At 37.5% G+C, this 21348-nt stretch overlaps 1 protein-coding gene across 13 annotated transcripts in view; it reads left to right on the top strand.

Annotated features, from left to right (window-relative positions):
* DLGAP2 (DLG associated protein 2) overlaps positions 1-21348 on the top strand; it is a 325073-nt gene that overhangs the window by 21493 nt on the left and 282232 nt on the right. For 5 of the 13 annotated variants that reach the window (XM_035323317.1, XM_035323321.1, XM_035323318.1 and 2 more), the window contains exon 2: positions 1384-1555. The exons of the other annotated variants lie outside the window; for them this stretch is intronic. In XM_035323317.1, the coding sequence (XP_035179208.1) occupies positions 1498-1555 (58 nt within the window). In that variant the 5' untranslated portion in view covers positions 1384-1497. The remainder of the gene's footprint in view (positions 1-1383; positions 1556-21348) is intronic. 13 annotated transcript variants of the gene reach the window in all.

Here is a 21348-nt window from a genome sequence, read left to right as displayed (position 1 = left end):
ACAGATTCATTAATAGTATTAAAGAAAGCAAGTGAACAGCATGTTAATGAAGTCGGCAGATGATGTAAACAGCAGGAAACAGAAAATAGAAGATACTTAGAGATTAGAAACATGAGTGAGAGGGGTTATCAGTGTATCATATTCAGATTGAGAAGGAAGAGAAGCTAATGTGTCTGGGATAAATTAGTTCAGAACTGATTTTATATGGCTAATACATATTAAGTATAGAGAAATATACACAGTAAAATATGCTAAAATATTTTTTCTAGTTGACAAAGGACCAGTTTGTGATCAGTGTAATACCTCAAAGGGCAATACTGTCTTTGGAAGAATGTGGAGGTACTGTCAAAGAGCAGACAAGTAATTGCTGAATTTGACACCAACAGGAGCAATTTGCTGTTGTTCAAGCAACAGCAAATAAAAATCAGTGGTTTAGGAGACTGATTTAGGAGGAAAGACTGAAATGTAATGGCTTCAAGTAAGTAAGGAATGGAGAGGAAGAATAAAACAATCTGCATCACTGAAATATCCATAAACATTTAGGCAAAATATGATTTATTCAGCATTGCCAAGAATTTGATATAATTTCAGGAAAAAGTTCGTTACTGGGCAAAAGCACCCTCTTGCCATATTAAGTGAAGAATTAAAAAATGAATACATTGAGGCTATAAAGCACAACCTAGTGTCAGTAAGTGTAAGCCTAAAATAGGTTGTAGGCTTGTAGGCTGCTGCTCACTAGCTCCTGGAAATGCAGAGTGTCTTCAGCACCCCTCGGTGTGAATGTGCATTGCAGAGGCCCTAGCTCGTTATATCTAAACCTTTTTTTTTTTTTTTTTTTTTTTTTTCCAACAATATCCAAATTACAGGAGACTTTCCAAGTGCTCCATTCAGCAAGCCCAATCCCACACAAGCTCTAAAATACTTCCCCTTCCCTGTTGCGGTGACATGCACACTGCAGGCAGACTGACAACCACCTCCTCCAGTTAGAACATGTAATCATAAATACCCTTTTGAGCTCACTGAAAATGTGACTAACTCAAAGTCTCAGCTCATACATTGTCAAATCCCACTTGGTGAGTCTTGCTCCAGTTCCAGCTGGAGATGGGCCCACGCTGGAATTTGGGAATCTGGTTTTCATGTTCCAAAACTGAACAAAGAGACTCATTTCTAGCCTCAGTCTCCTAAACTGCAGTCATGTCTGTAAGTAAAATGCTGAAACATTAGTTGTCTGGGAAAAATAAATGAGTGATGATTTTAAGAGATGCTGTGGCTACTCAGTGCAGTAGCTGCAAGCTTTTTGGTGCTGTTCCCAGAAATGCTTCAACCATGGTGAGGAGCTCAATTCTCTAATTTAAAAAAAAAATTGTATCAAATATTTTTCAGCTTTACACTCTCAAATTAAAGCTTAAAAACCTCCAAGGAAGGAAAGGAGGCCAGATTGGAGGGGGAGGAGGTGAGAGGAAGGAAGCGGGTGGAGAAAACCACTATATTCCCAAGATGCAAGGAAAGTTGAAAAGTAGAAGAAAAAATATATTAAATCAGTGTAAACTAAGAGGTAAGTTTAAGGCATTTTTTTACATTGAATGTATGTTTTGTTGGGGTATTTTTAGCAGTAAAATTTGTTGGACTTTAAAAACATTTAAAATATATTAAAGTGAGGTAATTGTTTTTTTTTTTTTTTCATTTTGTGTGCTATAAACTTGATCTATATTTTTATTAAGACCTATCACAGGATGTGTTGTGCTCGGATTTTGCTGCGTTTTTGCTGTTGCTGGTTAGAACTGTCTATTACCTCACCAATGACCTACATGAAGCGAAGCAGCATCCCATGGCAGCAGGCAGGGTGTTTTGTTGTAGAGCTCAGCTGCGAAAGTTAATTGTTTATGGAGACTTAATGGGCATCACACTCCTAGTTACCTACAGCACTGTAATTCAGCCGTGTATTGGTATAGCTTTGGAAAAGAGGCTCTAAAGTAATAGATTTTGGTATGGTTAGGAAGAGAGTTGACCTGTGTTCTTCAACTGAGGTCAGATCAACGCCTTATATTGTTTATTAGTGTTGTTGGTGTTATTGCTACTTGGTCTGCTGCCTATACAGGGGTTGTATAAGTTAAGTTTTGATCAGAGACCACATGCCAGCAGCAGAATAGTAAAGTCTGGTGCACTTAAAAGCTCATTTATTACTGGAATGTTTGTTGCTATACTGCCAGGAGCCTGCCAGAGAGGCAACAGAATAAAAATATTGCTGATTAATACGACTGTGCTTGTGTTGGAACACCATGTGATACTAAAGACTTTGTCACAGATGAGTTTAGAGAGGAAGGAAACAGAAATCTGGAAAAAGTGGATGGAGGTGTAATGAGGTTCTTCATGGCTGTCAGGCAGCTGGGCAGAGTGGGGAGGCACAGATGTTCCTGCAGCCTTTGGTACTCACTTACTGCATATGTAGAACAAGTTATTTGCATTATTTTTTATCTTTGGAGCTTGGGAACTGGGTAGAGCAAGTGTGTGACAACTGCTGTGATGGGAGAGACCTGAGATCTTGGTAGCTGATGGTGAAGGCAAACTCAGGAGAGGGGTTTCAGAGAGACTGCTGCTGCCTTCCTCTCCGGTATTTGTCTAGCTTCTGCTGGGTCTGATCTTTATGGGCTGTGGATCATACCATGTTTCAAAGCTTCTGGTGTCTCTATTGTTCATAAATCTATCCTTTTTTTTTTTTTTTTTTTTTTTTTTTAACCTGTTTACTTTATTGGTCTCAGAAACATGTTCTGGAAATTGGGTCTATAAATTAATCACATTGTCTTTGGTTTAAGCCTGCTGTTTTATTGATTGCCTCAAATATATTTACTGTGAAAAGTGAATAATATTTCTAGTAGAGATGCTTATCATTGCCACCTTAAGCTGTCTAATTGTAGGCTGAAAAGATGTGGTCTCCTTATTTTTTTTCCCCCTATTCCATATCTCTGATCATCCTTGTCCCTCTCTGTACATTTCTTCAGTGATTCAGATGAAAAGGTGTCCTGCTTTTGAAGCCACACCTACCTAATGGCTCTCTCTCCTTCCTTGCTCTCACCATTTAGCCATCCTTAACTCTTCTAAATATTTTTTTTCAGAGTTGGACTGAATGCTTAAATATTTCTACGGATAGCAGTTACATAAATATATGCATGGCAGCTGTGCACTTCAAGATGAATATATTATGGATGAAGAGCTTGAATTCCACAGCATTTGTACTATTTTTATTCAGGCACATCCTAAGAATTTAGTATCAAATGGCCTAATTCTGCTCTAGCTGACACTAAAGCCAGTGAATTAAACCAGAAACTCCTACACGATTCAGTAGAATCAGGGCTTGTCCTGACTGCTGGAGAACAGAGCTCGACACCACCTTTAGAGCTGCTCTGAATTGTGCATGAATCTGGGTGTTAAGAAGTGCAGAAAAGGAGACTTGTGAGAGAGGTAACCGCAGTTGCGGAGCAGATGTGATTGCGGGATTGAGGAGAGCTAGGAGATGGCGGTGGATGAGCAACAGGAGCTGTGAGGCAGGCAACAGAGGCAGCTGCGGACCCCGGTGGGTGGCCAGGTGCCATGATGTGAGTCACAGACTGATGTCAGAATTTCCTCAGACATCCCAAAGGCCTTGGACACCCAAGTCTTATCAAGGTGAATGGGAGTGTGGTATCCTAAAGCAGCTCTGCAATTTTCAGCCCTGAGGTGACTCAGCGGAAGTCAGAGGCGAGGTAGAAATTAGGTTTGAGGACAGACTGTGCAGCTGATGACTCCAGTGGTCTTTATTTTGTTCCGCATAGATTAATGAAGAGTATTTTCCTTCGATGTTTAGAAGCCATGACCTATATTTTAAACAGTCTTAAATAATTAATACGTAAATTTCATCACAACTCCATCATTACACAAAACTATCCAACCAAGGAATGAATCATAATGACGTTCTTCCCCGTACCTGGCATGTGTTCTTGTTCTCCCCCTTCTGTGGAAGTTTTGAAGACTAAAGGGTCCCTTTTAACTTGATACAGTTTCATAGAGGAGCAGAAGGAAACAAAACATGTTTAAAAGAGATTCTACGTGGAAAACTCCCTGTTCTGAGATTTTTTAAAAGTCAGATACCTTTGCTGATTGCTAATAGAACATAATAGAATTGGAGGAAAGACAGTCTCAAAGAGGGCTGAGGTTGCTAAAAACTCCCTATATAAAAACGAACCCTTTCAGTGCAATCTAGCAGCAGCTCTTACAAGTCAATGTGTTGGTATTAATATATTATTTACCAGTTGCATTGCATCAGCTTCACTTCACAATGGATGTAGGATGTAGAGTGCTATGAAGAAATCCAGGCTGGAATTAATAAAGCTGTGCATGGCAGCACTTAAGGAAGAAAAAGCAGCTTATTTGAGAATTTATCCAAATGTGCAAACAGAGTGAATCTAGCCAACTAATAGCAAACTGGAGTTACAGACAACAAATGCTTTATTTCTTCTATCAGTATGAGCCTTGTTTTATCCTCCGACTGCCCTCTTTAAACAGGTAGTACCTCTCTGACTTACACAGGGCAAGTTTTAGTAATGTTTCAGCCCTTTGCACACTGCAGGGCTCACCCAGCTGTGGCTGGATCAGATTGAATGGAAATGAAACGTAGATAGTAATTTAAGGACTCTTTGACATGAGTTTTGCCAACAGTTCTGCTGGTAGCTGGAAATACTGGAGGCTTTCTTACTGCACAATATCTGTCTCTGCCAAATTCTGCCCCTTTCCCCCCTCCCAGCTTGTGCCAACAGTGCACCTTCTCCTCTTGCTCCATGTGACCCATCTCTTGCATTAAGCATTCCCAGATGCCTGTTTGTCTCTGTTTCAACAAGATTACTAGGGATAGATAATAGATAAACATACATGATGGTAGAGAAAAGGACCGAGGGTAAATCCTTTTCTTTTTAGAAAGTCACCCAAGCTGGCAGACTGGTTCCATTATTTGTGTCCCTCCCCTTGCCAGGCAGAAGGCATAGCAGATAAAATTTCACACAAGACAGAAAGATTTAAATGCTGAGTAGACTGGAGATAGCAAAGCATCATCTTCTTCCTTCTGAGGTGCTCCAGCCAAAAAACAAGAAAGATCCTCTATCCTCTACATATCCTCATTTATATCCCTCTGGGATATAAATGGACCCACTGGTGCCAGGATGGACCCCTGAGGGACACCACTCATCACCTGCCTCCACCTGGACATAGAACTGTTTATTGCAACTCTCTGGCTGCAGCCATCCAGCCAATTCTTTATCCACCAAATAGTTCACCCTTGAAATCCAGATCTCACCAATTTAGAGATCATTGTGGGACCAGGTCAAAGGCCTTAAGAAGTCCAGGTATATGACATTGGTTGCTCATCACTTGTTGACTGATGCAGTCACTCCATCATGAAAGACCACCAGATTGGTCAGGCACAATTTGCCTTTGGTGAAGCCGTGCTGGCAAGTAACAAGTATTTTAATTAATAGCTTTCATTTATGCAAGAGGGGTTAAAGGATTAGATTTAAACTGACTTCCAGATTTTGGGGGAACATACTGTTATTTTACGTGTTTCAGACACTGGAACTTACCTATCAATTTTAAAAGATTAATGTTAAACACCTTTTCTGAATTTCATGGCTATTTTAGAAGTAAGGAAAGGGAATCTTCCTCATACACAGCACTCTTGTGAGCTGTTGTGAGCTGTACGTGAACAGGAGAATGACTGGCACTGTAAGTTGAACCAAAGGACGAGGAAGAGATGGATCTGAAAAAAGTTCTGCATCTTGATTTCCTTGATATCCGTGCCCAGATATAGATAAAAGAAGGAATCTGCTCTTGCTTTGAAGTGGTGAAGCAGTGTTGGTCCCTCAGAATAAAGACAGAACTAAGTTTTGGAATGGTTTCTATCCTCTGCGTTGTGGCTAACCATACTTCTTACAGGTAGACCTTAAGAAATGGCAGACTGCTTCTGCAAAGGTAGCCTGTGTAGTGAAGCAGGAGGAAAATATTTTGATGGAAAAACAGCTTATGCACTATTATTTCATGCTTCCACAAATGGAATAATAAAGCAGTTCTGAAATACCTTTCTGACCATTCAGTGACCTCTAAATTATATGTGCAAAACTGGGTTATTTCAAACACTGGCCAATTATCTGACTCCAGTGTGGCATTCAGTAAGAGAAGGATTAGCCAGGGAAAGAAGTAGACTGAGTCATCAGTTAAGAATGATCTTTAAAATAAAATAGTGAATATAAGATTACTATATTATTACCATCTTTATTTAAAGAAATTGGCAAAGAAGACAGGCAAAGTTTTGTTTCATTGCAATGTTTTCTTCACAAAGCTCCCTTGTGAATGCAACAAAACCAACAACTTTGGTGTAGGGTAAAGCCTCGGATTATCAGGCAAGAAATGCTATATTAACCTCCAGTGTCAAAGGTGTCTTTGAGCTCGTAGATGTTCAATTCTCTTACAGGAACACAGTTGTGATCTCAGCTTTTATGCTGGTCGTGCATTTTTGGCAGGTGGTTTACAGAGGAATTATTTTATAGAATCACAGAAATCTTTTAGGTGGGAAGGCATCCCTGGAAACCGTCCAGTCAAACTCCACCTGCTCTAAGCAGGGTCCTGACCGGGCTGACCACAACACTGCCCGTGTCAGTCAGGTTTTGCATCTCTCCAAGGACAGAGACTCCACAACCTCTCTGGGCAACCTGTGCTGGTGTTTGGCCACCCTCACAGTAATTTGTTTTTTTCTTAAGTGGAATTTCCTGTATTTCAATTTCTGCCCATTGCTTGTTGTCCTGTTACCAGATAGTAATGAGAGGAGTATAACAGAGGGACGGAGTTACTCATTTGTAAACTAGAAAAATCCATTACTTAGGAAACAATGGTGGTTTGAAACTGATGAGTGGCCAAGCAGTAACATGATGCTTTCTCACTCCCCCTCCTCAGAAGGGCAAAGGGAGAAAATGTGATGAAAAAAAAAAAAAAGCTCATGGGTTGAGATAAGGACAGGGAGATTTTCACCAATTACCATCACAAGCAAAATAGACTCAGCACAGGGAGATTAGTGTAATTTATTGTCTATTGATAACAAACTTGAGCAGTGAGAACTAAAAGCAGACTAAAACCATCTTCCCCCCATCCACGCTCTTCTACCTCGTCCCCCCGAGCAGCACAGGGGAAGGGGCAATGGGGGCTGCAGTCAGTCCCTGATGCTTCATCTCCACCACTCCTTCAGCGCTCCTTCACGGTCACTCTCTGTCCCTGCTCCCCGTGGGGTCCCTCCCACGGGATGCTGTCCTTCCCGAACTGAGTCTGCGGGGGCTGCCCACAGGCAACAGCTCTTCAAGAACTGCTCCCACACGGCTCCGTACCACGGGGTCCATCCCCCAGGAGCAAACTGCTCCAGCACGGGTCCCCCACGGGTGGCAGCTCCCCCCAGACCCCCTGCTCCTGCGTGGGCTCCTCTCCATGGGCTGCAGCTCTGGCCCAGGGCCTGCTCCTGCGGGGGCTCTCCATGGGCCGCAGCCTCCTCCAGGCCACATCCACCTGCTCCACTGGGGGCTCCTCCACGGGCTGCAGCGTGGAGATCTGCTCCATGTGGGACCCATGGGCTGCAGGGGGACAGCCTGCTCCACCAGGGGCCTCTCCCTGCACAGGCCGCAGGGAAACTGCTGCTGCGTGCCTGGAGCACCTCCTGCCCTCCTGCTGCACTGACCTTGGGGGCTGCAGGGCTGCTTCTTTTGCATTTTCTCATTCCTCTCCCAGGTGCAGTTGCATAGCAGGTTTTTTCCCCTTCCTTCAGTCTGCTCTCCCAGAGGCCCAACCAACACTGCTCTCTGGCTCAGCTCTGGCCAGCAGCAGGTCCCTTTTGGAGCTGGTTGGAGCTGGCTCTGGTTTACCGTGGGGCAGCTGCTGGGCTCTGCTCTGAAGCCACCCCTGCAGCAAGCAGGAATATATAAGAAATAAAGTTATCCTTATTGTCTTTGCACTGTTCTTTAGTTTAAATCTGGAACAATAATCTAGTTTAAAAAAAAAAAAAAAAAAAAAAAGAGCAAACTGGAGTAGATAGAAAAGAGATGTGAGGAAAAATCAGAACTTGATGCTTTGCATAAGTCTTTATGCCTTTGCAAAGAGAGGTCAAATCAATCCTTCACTTTCAACATGCTCTCTAAACAAGTTCAATGGGTCCCTCCCTGTCCCTCAATTTAATTCAGTGCTGTTCTAAACCAAATAACTTGAAAGATTGAAAATCAGATACTGTGTAATTTTGGACTGCTGCAGTATTTTTCCTTTATTTCAGAATAATTTAGGACCTGGATTGTCCTGGTAGCTTTGTTAGAGCAGTAGTAGCAGTTGCCTATATCATTGTGCTTCAGTCACTAATATATCTTGATGCAGGAGGGTTAAGTGCCTATTTTCTCTGGAAAGTAAGCATGGAAGTTGAAGATCTAGGGCAAAAAACCTTCAGCTGTGCTTTGTGACCCAGGAAGTCATCACTATCATGATCCAGGCTGATATGTAGAGGAAAGCATGAAGACAACTACAGGGCATTATTTACAGAATATTAATACCTATAAATGAGTGAAGATTTTTGGCTGTCTTCTGGTACCTATTCATAATGAATGTTTTACTAGGGAGATTATTTAGAATCACATTTCTTCTTCTCCACAATAACCTCTTTCTCCACTTTCTATTATGAAAATCAGCCAACAGTTTTTGATACTGTAATTTATAAGTTCAGGTCATTCTACCAGGTCATCAAAAGATGAATATCCAGCATGGTTTCTGTGAGCATTTTAACAGCTGTCAGCGTTTACATCAGAGTACAGCTGAACAATGCTTCACATATGTGGATGCCTTCAAGCCATTATATCATAATCCTGGGATGTGTGATTATGAAAGTGTATGTATCAGTGGGTTTGATTGAAGCCTCTAAGAAACTTTTTTTTTTTTTTTTTTTTTAACAGATTAATAATTTCTTATTCTTTGAAGAAGAATTTAAGATTATTCTATGCTCACACAATGGGGTGAAGATAGAGAATAGTCAATATTTATTCCAGCTAAATTTCAATGCTTTGCTTAAGATGTCAGAGGTAATAGCTAGTTTATGTTTACCTCTGTCTCTCCCTAGTGGTTGTAGAGGTATGGAATGTCTCCAGCTTCCATTTTACTGAAATGCTCAAGGTTATGTGGAAAAAATTGAAACTGTGTAACAGACTGATAATCTTGGTAACTGATACAACAGAAATACTAGTGTCACTCTGTGGAACTTTCTGAATGGAAAGGTGAGGGTGAGTGGTGCAGTTTTAACTACAAAAAAAATGTTCATATGTTTGCAGTTCCATTGAATGTTAACCCTGTCCTGAACTCAAGTGTAAGGAAAGGTAGTGTTCTTAGTGTTCTGTTCTGACAGCAATGATGAGTAGCAAAGATAGGGCTACTATCAGGCAGAAATCTCTGGAAACAAAAAATGGCCTAAGGTTTTAAGATTTCTGTTGCAACAGCAATAGCAACAGAAAGGCTTTTTTTTCTTCTTCTTCCTTTTTTTTTTTTTTTTTTTTTTTTTTCCTAAAAGTTATTAATACTTTCTAAAACAATGAGGGAAGCTGGGGCACTCTCTTCCATTAGAAGTATTGTTTTAGTTTGATTTGGGGGAATATGAGTCTATTTTAATATTGAAATTATCTCTTTCACTGCACTTCACAAGTTATGGTTCACAATTGTGTTCATCCAATTTTCCCAAACATGATTTTTCTGTCACAGTGATACTGCAGTGAGTATAAGTCCTTTTCATGTATGTCTTTGTTTGACTGAAAATTTAATGGGAAAATATACATTTTTGATACTTTTTTGTACTTAACTGTGCAGCTGTACATGTATTAATGTCAGATTTATTCTGGCTCATTCACATCCATCCTGAATGGCTTTCTTCCTGATTCAGATCTATCTTGATATCAGTGCTGCAAAATGACATCAAAATGTATTTACATCTGTTTTATGAAGCCAAATGTCTAAAAAGATTGAATTAGATCAAATTATCAGAAATGAATTCTCTGAATATATCTAAATATATATATTCTAATTGCATGCCTTTGCATGGGAACATGTTTCTGTGAGTCTGTCTGTGGTATGGATTCACTGAGCAACGAGATTATGGTGGCTACATGCTATGAGCTGTTGCATACTCACATGAACCATTGATTCCAAGTCTGAATTCAAAGAAATACTAAAGGCCCGGAAGTTAAATGTTCTCATGTCAAAATAAATGCTCTATTCTGAAGGCCCAAAGGTGTGATGTACTGACATACTAAGGCTCGTTCCTGTACACTATAATTCATTTTATTCGTTCTGGAGTAAGTTGCATCTAACTAAAAGATTTTAACTTTGGTTAAATAAGGTGAATCAAAAGGATAAACTGAAAAATAAGACCAAAATAATGTCCTGATTTTGTGAGAAATATCTTGATATGATTCTTTTTAGTTTTAAATGTCACAAGACAGGTCTTTTTAATTTGTCATGCAGGATGCTTTAAGACTGTAATAATAATAGACATTATTTATTTATTTATTTATTTATTTATTTTTACATTAAAACCTTTCTTATTTTTTCTCCAACTTGCAAAGTTAATTTTCTCTCAGGTGAATAGTTTCCACTAGTTCCTTTATAGGTGGACTTTTGCTAGATTAAAAATGTCAGTGAAAACAAAGCATTGCTCATTCTAGCTGTAAAAGAAAGGAATTATCTGTGAGAGTGGGAAGCTTGAACATGTTTTTTTATCCAGTACTTCTTAGCATATTTTGCTAAAAAGCAGATGCTTCAAATGTGTGAGCCCAAAACCAACCTGTCATGTGACAGAAACTTGAAAGAACGTTAAAAGCTGTCAAAGCCAGCAAAACTGTACACTTTTAAGCATAAGATGAGTTCATCCTTTTCATGCTCTCTCAACAGTTCGGACATGTCCCTACTGGTCTACCCTTTATCATATTTAGTCTCTATTGGTGCAAAAATGGCAGCTAAAGATCACTGGGGAATAATGGAGAGTAAACAACCTTTAATCCTGATGTTCCTTATCTTTCTTTCCAATCTTATCAGCATTTGACTAGAACAATTGGCATAACCAGAGTATAGCTTTAAAATAGCGATGCTATAAAATATTTCTTAAAACAACTCCAAATAAAGATATTTATGGTAAAAGTAAAACAACTATACACAAGATAGATTGCAGGCAGGTACTAGAGGGCTGATTAATGGGAGCAGTAGATAAAATAAGCACTTAGGTTCAATGCTTCGATATTTCTTATAAGAATATGGACATATGGAAAGTAGGCAAAAGAATTCACAATGGTTTAAAATAAAATCAAAACAAAGATGTATGACTGCATATGCTGTATAAGCACAGATGCTCCTGGGAAAACAATTGCTTCAGCATCATGGGTTCAGTCAGTCAATGGATATTCTAGACAATAATTCAGTGGAGTTTGTCATTATTGAGAGCTCACTATGAAACAGTTTCAGAGGTTAGATGTAAAAAATTGTCATATGAGTTTAAGCGAATAATAACTATTAACTTTTCAATATTCATCAAAAGCACAAAGGCTATGTTTAGTTTTCTAATGTTTATGAATAAATTGCATTTTTATTAGTTGTCAGGCATAAACAGCAATGTAGCAATTCAAGCCATAATTACAATTTGTTGATGACACTTCTGGAATACTGTACTGGCCCTGCAGGTTTACATACACATATTTGCTCTGGAGTAATGGTAGATTCACAAATCTCAAAGGTATGTGTATGCCGAGAACATGAAGGTATGAGCTGACCAGTGGTGGAGCTTCAAAGATTTTGGGGACTTGATTTCAGAGGAGAAAGGCTAGCTGTGAATCCAGTCATTCACAATTCAGGGAGCACTTAAACCATCTAATCTCTCACACTGCAGTACCAGAACTGTCAGCCTAGCATGTTCTCCTAGTACTTTATCCAGTTTATACATAGGCATCTAAAGATTCCGTTACTTTTATTTAGAGGTTGTTTTATAGCTCAGTGAATTCCACTGCTAGGTGGTTAAAATAATCTTAATGCAGCTTCTTGTAAAGCAGGCAAAGAAAAAAGAGGGAGGGGACACAAATAAAAATATCAGTAGAAGGCAAGAGTAGACCTCTTGCCTTCAATTAAAAAAATGGAGACCAACTTCAGTGTTAGACCTCCAAATATATTATGTTTATTAGAAACACTGACATAAAATTGAAATGATTGATTTATTCCTATTCACATTGATGGTCCAGAGTAGGGATGCATTTCATGAGGATTAAAATGTTGGGAAATATGTACCCATATCTTTCAGTGTAGCAGAATGTGACTGTACTCGCTTCCGTGTGTTTGTGTGTCTGTGTTCTCATGTGTCCAGTGTTGTCTGTGCTACTTAAGCATCTTAAATTTGTGTGTTTTAAGTTTGTCTTATAGTTTATGGTTGCCAAGAGGAATATTTTTGTATATTTAGGATAATACACACTTTCCAGTTCTCTAAAATTTGTTATACTCTGTGTCAGGTCTCCTTACAATAACCAATTATCTTTGACGTGTATCCTTATCAAATTCTTCTTGAAAAATGCCTACTGTCCACGTCACTCTCTTATCTATCACAGCAGCATTATCTTCAAAGAGTTCTATCAGCTTAGTTATGCAAGACATTCCTATTATACATTCATATTGGCTGACTCTAATGGAATTTAGCTTTCCTTAGTACTCCCTTGCCAGTTGCAACAAAATTGTTTTCAATATATATTAAAAATGCTAAGCCAGCTGGTGATTATACATTTTGCCCTATCTCATGGCTTCCTTGAACAGTGGGCTTGGTCTCAACTTTTTAGTCCTTCAGGAGCTAGTTTTGCCATCACAGAGTATTGACTGTGAAAGCTCAGTAAATGCTTTGTTAATTGGAAAGCATTAGTAAGCAAATCATGCTCACATAGTTAAATGACAGAAATACGTTTCTGTAGAAATGTGCAAATTTCAGACAGTGAAAAAAAAAAAAAAAAAAAAAGCTAATTTCAGACAATGCAAGAGAGGAGTCTAAAATTCAGAAAAAAAAAAAAAAATCCAATCAGAAAACTAGAAGAATGCTAACGAAAATTAACTTCATTACGCTGTAAATATCACACCTTTAAAAATAAGGTCCTGGAGGCTTGGAGAACTTTTAAAAACAGTGGGTTTTGTTTGTTTGTTTTTTCCAATTTGAAGGGCTATGTTTGTTATATTCCTCATTTTTGTGCCATAGGCATAATTGCATATTGATACTTGAATTGCATTTATTAGTAGATTATCAACTTAAATACTTTCTTTGGAATGACATGCAATATAGAGATATAAAGCTAGATATGTTAGCTGTTTATTAATGATGTATCATCAAGGCTGTTACCAGAATAACAAATTATAATAGTAAGTAGTAGAGTTGAAGGAAAAAATAATACAAAATAGGAAGTGAAAACAGACTTAAAGATAGAGTAAAAGTAGTAATAGTTTTTATATCTATGTGAAGACAGTTTATTACCAATACAGGTATTATATAGCTGAGTGAAAAGTAGTAAATAGTAGAGATACTGTGTACAGCTGGGAAATGGAACTTTACTTTTCCATTTATGTGCATCTTGGAGGAAATAAATAGGTCAGAAAAACATGTTTTGTTAGAAGATAGAATAATATGCTAAAGGTCTTCTTCCAAACAATCTGAACAATCTGCAAAAAATGTTTCTTCGGATAAATTGAAATTGATATTTTTTGAATATAGGAGAAATGTTGTTTCCTAATGGCAACTGGATCTATCAGATGTGTGAATTTAACCTCAAAATAAAGTAAGCAAGAGTTTAGTGCTCTGTACATCACCCACACTATGAAGCACTGGGAAATAACCCATTGATTATGTAGTGGGAGTGTGGTTAGCTACTATAAACTTAATTAATATTTTGGTGAAAAGTGGATATTGCTGTTTTGCAGAACTTTCTCAGTAGACAAATAAACAGTTTGTCTCCTAAGCAGACAACAAAATCATTATCAGTAAGTTGAGTGCTGGAACTTTAGCAAATTATAGATCTTTTCTTCCTTCCAACTTAAATCGATGGGATCTGCTGAAGTACAGTTAGTGTTAGGCACAGAAACAAGTTATACTTGGATTAAGTAGGCACCACAACTTAAGACAAACCTAAATTAGCTACAGGTACTTAGCTACAGTCCCATTTAGTCACTATTTTGGAACTGTAGACTTACTCTGACATTATTTAAAACATAGCCCCCAGTTGAAGGGCTAACTAAACCAATGGAACATGACTCTTTGTTAGATTTTTCCTCTGTGAAAGAGGATATATATCAACCAGTTTAGGAGATAAATCACTTCAGTAGAAATCTCATTAGTTGCTTGGAAGTAGCATGTCATCTGAAGATCTCAGATGATTTTTTCTTTTCTTGCATAGAGTTGACCTCCACACTAAGTAAGGGGCCAGGAAAGAAAGTAAAAAGAAAGACTATAAAATTCCTATATTAATTATTTAACAAATTTGATAATTGTACATTTTAAGCATATACTAGTACGAATTCTGATTGAGTCAGCAATATGCTTTCGGAACCACGTCATGTATCACCCAGACAGTGGAAAAGTGGTGATGACATAGAAGCTATTCATTAAGTCCAGATAACGTGATGAACATTGAAGCAGCTTTCTTCCTTTTAGTCCTTACTAGTTTGGCTTAGTAAATACATAGGTTTGTTCATGCATGCCTAACACTGTCAGAATACTTCTAGGGAAAATATTTCATTTATTTTAAAAACCTATGTTTTGCTTGCGTTTACCACCTGTAAAAAGAATGTAGAAGGTTCATTGATAGTAATAATGTTAGATCTTACACGGGCAGGGAAAACTTGATTCTCATTAGCACTTTATTTAGTCTCAGGAGTTATCTTCTGTATAAATGAATGTAATGCCCCTGAAGGAAGCCAGGCTGACAGTGCTCTTTACTCAAGTCTTCCTTTCAGGCTATACACAGCTAGGGAACACCTTTGTAACTGCCCCTCCTTTGTCCTGCCATGAAGCAATGAAAGGCAAATCCCCATGTCTGTGTTGCCTTTCTTCTTCTCCCTGGATTTTTTTATTTATTTTATTTTTTTTCCACCAGGAAAATTTAAGATTACAGGCGATTTGTCAAATTATAGCTCTTTGAAACAGGAGGGAAGCTAACCCATTCTTTTTCTTGTGAAAGCTTATTCCTTCCTGCCTTACTTTTTCATGTTTTGTTAACATTAAGGTGTCTCATAGCAGGAAATTTCATAGCAGGAATAGAGAAAGACAAACGCTAGTGGTTTGGATCAACTGCTAGGGAAATTCATACTTCACAGATTCTCTTTGCTCTGGATATGAGTTTTCCAATGCCTGAAAATTTTCAGATGGGGAGATTCTGGTTTGGATTTATGTGCATACCATACATTGAGGAAAACCAAGCTCTGTCTTCACCATAAATGTATTGGTGAAACTTTAGCAACTTGTTATCAAATGTTCTTTTCCTAATAACTTCATAGAGTTCCCTTCTGCATTGTTATTATTATTACATACACACTTAGGCAGACAGAATGATTTTGTGTACCATCTGAGTTAATTTTGGAAACAGAATGGGCCTCCAGCACCTACCTGGATAGGGACAGTAATTATACTGTTTTAATGCTATGAAAAGCGTTTATTTCTGGAGTCTGATAAAACATCACTATGAAGTATCTAAAAATTAGAGTGGTGGTGCAGCCTTCAGCCATACTTTAATTCAATAATCTGTTTAGTTCTTACAGAAGCTTTTGTCTACATTGTTATCGTTTAGTTGGATATTAAGATTCAGATGTTCTGCTTAGTAAGTAAAAAGCAAAAAATACTTCAGTGGTTTCTATTACTAGATTTTATTTATTTACTACAGTTTCATTATTTATTTTTGAGAGAAAGGCAGAAGAACAATGAAAGCATTTGTATCAATACTTCTTTCATTCATTGCTCGCTTCTGGATAGAGAGCAATTCTTGTAGCTGTTGATGAACTGTAAGAATCCATTTAGCTTTTCCAATAACTATTCTTTAGCGTTAGCGTTTGGACAAAATTTTGTAGTATTTAAATAGCTCCGTAGCTATTAACGTAAGGGAAGCCTTTCAGTTAAAATCTTAATCTTGGCAATGGTACAGATTGTTTCAGGTTTCTTTACAAGAGACATGCAAAAACAGGTTAAAAGGCAGCCTGCACACTCATTTAGTCAGAATACTCCCTCTGCTCCCTTATTTGACTTTTATAGCAAGTGTACAATAAAACACGCTAAGCCTCTAAGCTCCTCACCAATAAAACAAGCTAAGCTCCTCTCTCAGATTTCCTTTTTTTTTTTTCTTACTTTTTTTTTTTTTTTTTTTTTTTTGATTTAAACATTGTTTAGCTGTGTCAGCTCTTCTTACCTGGCTCTTTGATCTCTCTCTACCTTGTTTTAGAGGAATGACAGTTACATCTTTTTCATCCTCTTCTAGCTGTGTTTTTTGCCTAAATCATCAAGAACGTGGTAATGGCCAACACCATTGATATGAATAATGACAAAGGTTCAAAAGTTCCACTGAATAGGTATTAAGTCAATGGGAGGAACAGCAAGTGAAAGCTATGAAATTGAAGAGCCAATCAATTACTTTGAGTTTTGCCTGTTATCTGGAGTCTTAAAGACGCACCAGTAATGGCTACTTCCCTTCACAATCTCCATATCTACCTACCATAGTTTTTGGGTGCCTGGCAGTGACATTGTATAGATGGCATAATAACAAACAAGAAAGGAAACTCCAGCTTTGGAAATTAGTAATTATATTTTGCTGTAAGAGTAGGATGGGGAACATGGTATCGCATTAAAAACTAAGAAATTCTCATTTTTAAGTTGATGATTTTAGAGGTAAGAAATGTGTAAAATTAGCTTCAAATGCTGTTAGAGCACTTTCTACACCTTTCCATTAGTTTTAATGGAATGGCATTTACTCTTACCACCTTCAGTACCAGAGTCAATACTCAAAACCAGGTGCCATTAGAAATGCATGTAATGTCAGGAAATGGTGGGGTAGCCATGATTTATAAAGTGACATACAAAGAAAGAATACTTTTTTGCCATCAAGACTTCTGTAAATATGTTAACATGAAGTGCATAGCATTTTAAGTATGAAAACAACAGCATATTGTGAGAATGCATCTTCAAAAATAATGCATATTTTAGGAGACGTAGATTTTCCGCATTCCTTTGAAGCAAAAGCCCTTCAATATGAAACTGTTCACGTATTATCCCTACTTGCCTTCAAAGTTTTTTCAGGATTTCTGTTCCTAACACCCATCTGTATTAATCTTTAAAATTATCCACACACTCCAGGCATAGAACATAATTGGTAGCACTTACCACACCAGGCTGTCCTTTTTTTTCTTTTTATTTTTTTTTCCAAAGGACATAGCCATCTGTAAACAGTTTAAAATAATTTGCATTTGTATTCTAGCTGTGATTCTCCAGGAGACTTTCTCCAATTTGTAGGGCTCTGTGCTGAAGCACTGGGTTGTCTTCAGACAGGATATCATTTGCAGGATTCAGACCAGAGAACAAAGCTGATGTAAACTGAATTCAAGGGCCCTACCAAGAATCAGAAATTTGATGGTCAAGGTGCTGGCCCTTAGAATATGAGGTCCTGAGTTCTATCCAAAGAAGCATCATGGTCAATATGACACTGAACTTAATCTCTCTCTGCTTTTCTCCCACCTGTAAATGGGGCTGAAAAGAACCCAAATAATGTAGTCACAGGTGATGGGTAGGCATATAAAATAGAAAGTAAGTACCACCTGTAATTTTTAAAGACACTCGCTGTCATCAGGGAGTGTATTATTTTTGAATCTGCCATTCTGCATCACAGATTTTCACTGAAGAGTTAAAGTATTCAATACACATATGAAAATAATCTCCCTTCAGTACAACATTATTTAATTTCATCTTGCTTGGTATGCTTGAAGGATTTGTAATTGTTTTAAATTACATTGTACATTATTTTGACATATTCACCTATTAAAGGATCTTTGTAAAAACTGTGCAGTATTACAGTATCGCTTTCTTATGGTAGCAATCAATAACCGCACCAGTGCTTGAGGACATTGCATTTCTCAAAAAGACACTCCAGAAATATTCAGGAATACCTCATTTTTTTCCATTCAGAATTTTGTTAAGCAAATGCATCTGTATTTTCAGAAGAACCATACATTCACCATTCTCTAGATGTAATGCACATCACTGGTACCAATGCTTAGAGTGTTTGTAATGAGAAATCAAGATGTGTTTCCTATTTATAATGTTTTGAACAAAAAAAGCAAAATCTTAAAGCCCTACACTATCAATTGTATTAAAAGCTTATAATTTGGGGAAGAAGAGAGCATTTCATCATATGGCTTCCCGTATCTAATAGAATAAAATCCAACAGTTTATGGCTCTGTAAAGAACTGGGAAATCTATACATAAGTACAATATATAAGAGGTTGGTTTTTTGTTTGTTTGTTTGTTTTTTTAATTTTATGTTCATTGGTGTCTCATTAGTAAAATAACTTTTACTAATTTTTTACTAAAATTAGTTTGTGATGTGTGATGCGTTTCATGATGTGTGAATGGAAAAATGCAGTGGAGGGGCAAAGCCTTTGTTGTTAATGTAGCGTGGATAGGCTGGGATGAGGAGATCTAGACAGCCTATTTAAAAAAAAAAAAAAAAAAAAAGTGGGAAGAAATAGCTGCATATCTTCGATTAGTGTTTTGATAGAGCAATTGTTTTATATGTCTACTGTCAGCTCAGGAAAACAGCTTGTCATCCATTTTGCATATCCACAAATTCAGATCACATTCATGGCCTGTGAATTTTGTGGTCCCACAAAAAATAATTGAAAATTTTGCCATCTTTGCTGTCATATGTTGAAGCAATTATTATTTAGGAAAAAGAATGCAGGAGTAGAATTAGTCACAGAATGCTTTCTACCTCTTCATGAAGGTAGAAAATTTCAATACTGTGACCTTTCAATACTTAAAGAGGTCTTATAAAAAAAGGACTCTTTACTTGGGTAGTTAATAATAGGACAAGGGAGATTGGTCTTAAACTATAAGGATACATTTAGACTAGACATTAGGAGGAAATTCTTCACAGGATACTGGGGCACTGGAACAGGTTGCCAAGAGAAGTTGTGGATGCCCCATCCCTGGAGGTGTTCAAGGCCAGGCTGGACGGGGCCTTGGCCAACCTGATCTAGTGGGGGACATCCCTGCCTATTATTTCCAGGGGGGTGGAGTTAGATGATCTTTATGGTCCCTTCCAACCCAAGCCATTCTATGATTCTATAAAAATGCACTGGTTTTTGCCATGTGGTTGAGGATCTCAATAGCCTCCACCACCACTGTTGAAAGATAACAATGCTTATCACACAAGGAGCTGTGAAGAAATCTGTCTTATTGAAGGTGAATGAAATTGAATGCCACTTTGTACCTTACTCTAAATGACTCTGTAAATTTAGAAGCAGAATAAATTCACAATCATTCCACAGTGTATAACTTTTCAATACCTGATAAGTTTTCCTGAGACAATCCCAGAAATCTTTAAAAGGCTTTGAGTCAGTTTTCATCAATTTAATTCCCAAATTGAACAGCCACTGGAGAAGGATAAATCCTGAATATTATTATTTATTTATTTATTGCAAATTCTCCAAAGCTTTGAATTTAAATGAGAAGTTTCTTATCAGTAACATCAGAATACTGATTAATCCAGCCTGATACTTTATTTGTTCTACTAATATGCTGGTTGCCAATTCATAGTACTAACAGTTTGAATATTTTATAGTACTAGTTAATCCAAATATCCTATTTCATCTTTATAGAGAATCCTTTCTCAATTGATTTACTTATTTATTTACTTACTTATTTTCTGAGGAGGGGGACTTGCCTGCACATCTCCCTTTACAGAATAAGTACAACTATATTGAATTCCAAATGCCAGTGTTAGGATATTGCTTTATTTCATTTTTAAAGAAATAACTTTAAAACACTGGACCAAATTTTCTGTTCTCCACAGTATTAATCTGATAAGCATTTGCATGTCCAAGATCAAGTGAATTTGTCTATAAAATAATATTTTTTCATTTCTATTTTCTGTTATCCCTGCAAGCATATATATACAGACATAGCATATACAAACAAACATATAACAACAGTATGTTACTGTTAAACTGACAACTTCCAATATTATAGAATTGGACTTCTGCAACATTCTTCTCAAACACTGCTTTATATTTGCATGACATTTTACACTGGCACATAGTAAGAAGGCATGTCAAGTCAGCATCACAGTAATTCGATTCTCTAAGACTTACTGGATTAATCCATAACATCTAGAGTCGATGAGGAACCTGAACTCTTTGATCACGGCAACATTCTTTAGAATTTTAAAGTAGATGTTTGGAAACTAATGCCAGTTATGACAGCCTTTATTGGGTATACTTCAAATAGTTTCAGGTTGACTTCCCTCCAAGTGAAACGTTCATTTGTTAAAGACCAAATACTGTAAATGAAAATTCATACCAGAAAGCAGCATCTAAGGCACTAAGCACTGTTCTAGCTGTACAACTGCAGAGATTGGTAGCACAATTACAGGTATCTGTGTTTTAATGTACTATTATCCCAGCTTGGACTCCAACTTCACAGACAGTTTACTGTAGACACTTGCAATGCTTTTGTTGCCTAGACTTTTTGTATCAGAGATACTACTGCATTTCTTTCTTCTTTGAGCGTAACAACATGAATGAAGAATCATAATGGCTGAGTAAATCAAATCTGTAGGAGATACACGACATACTCAAACAAGTCCTTTATGTTTTACTTGTCAGTGGTTCTATTCTATAGTTTGTTAAAGGCATTATGTTCCTTATGGTAAAGTGTACTTTCTGTTAAGCTTTCATCGAGAACTGAGAACTGTGAGAGCCTAAAACTGCCAGAGCTTTGAGCTAGTGCTTCCTGAACCTTCTCCTCATAAAGAACTTTCCAAAGAGGATCCAAATGACGATGAAATAAAAAAAAGCCAGGTTCTCTTAGGCTATGAACTGGAATAACTAGAATAGTTTTTGTTTGTTTGTTTGTTTGTTTGTTTGTTTGTTTTTAAAAAAGCTACAGAGAACCTGAAGTGGCCTGATGAAGCAGAATGGAAAGAAACAAGGTTCATAGACCAGTGACCCCCTTTTCCCTGTGATCTTCCAGCACAATCTTTGTTTTCAGTCAGCTGC

This window comes from Oxyura jamaicensis, chromosome 3 (genome assembly GCF_011077185.1).
Source record: "Oxyura jamaicensis isolate SHBP4307 breed ruddy duck chromosome 3, BPBGC_Ojam_1.0, whole genome shotgun sequence".
In the NCBI taxonomy this organism is placed as follows: domain Eukaryota; kingdom Metazoa; phylum Chordata; class Aves; order Anseriformes; family Anatidae; genus Oxyura; species Oxyura jamaicensis.
The sequence above is the reverse complement of the archived record's forward strand: the minus strand, read 5'-3'. Positions and strand labels throughout refer to the sequence as shown.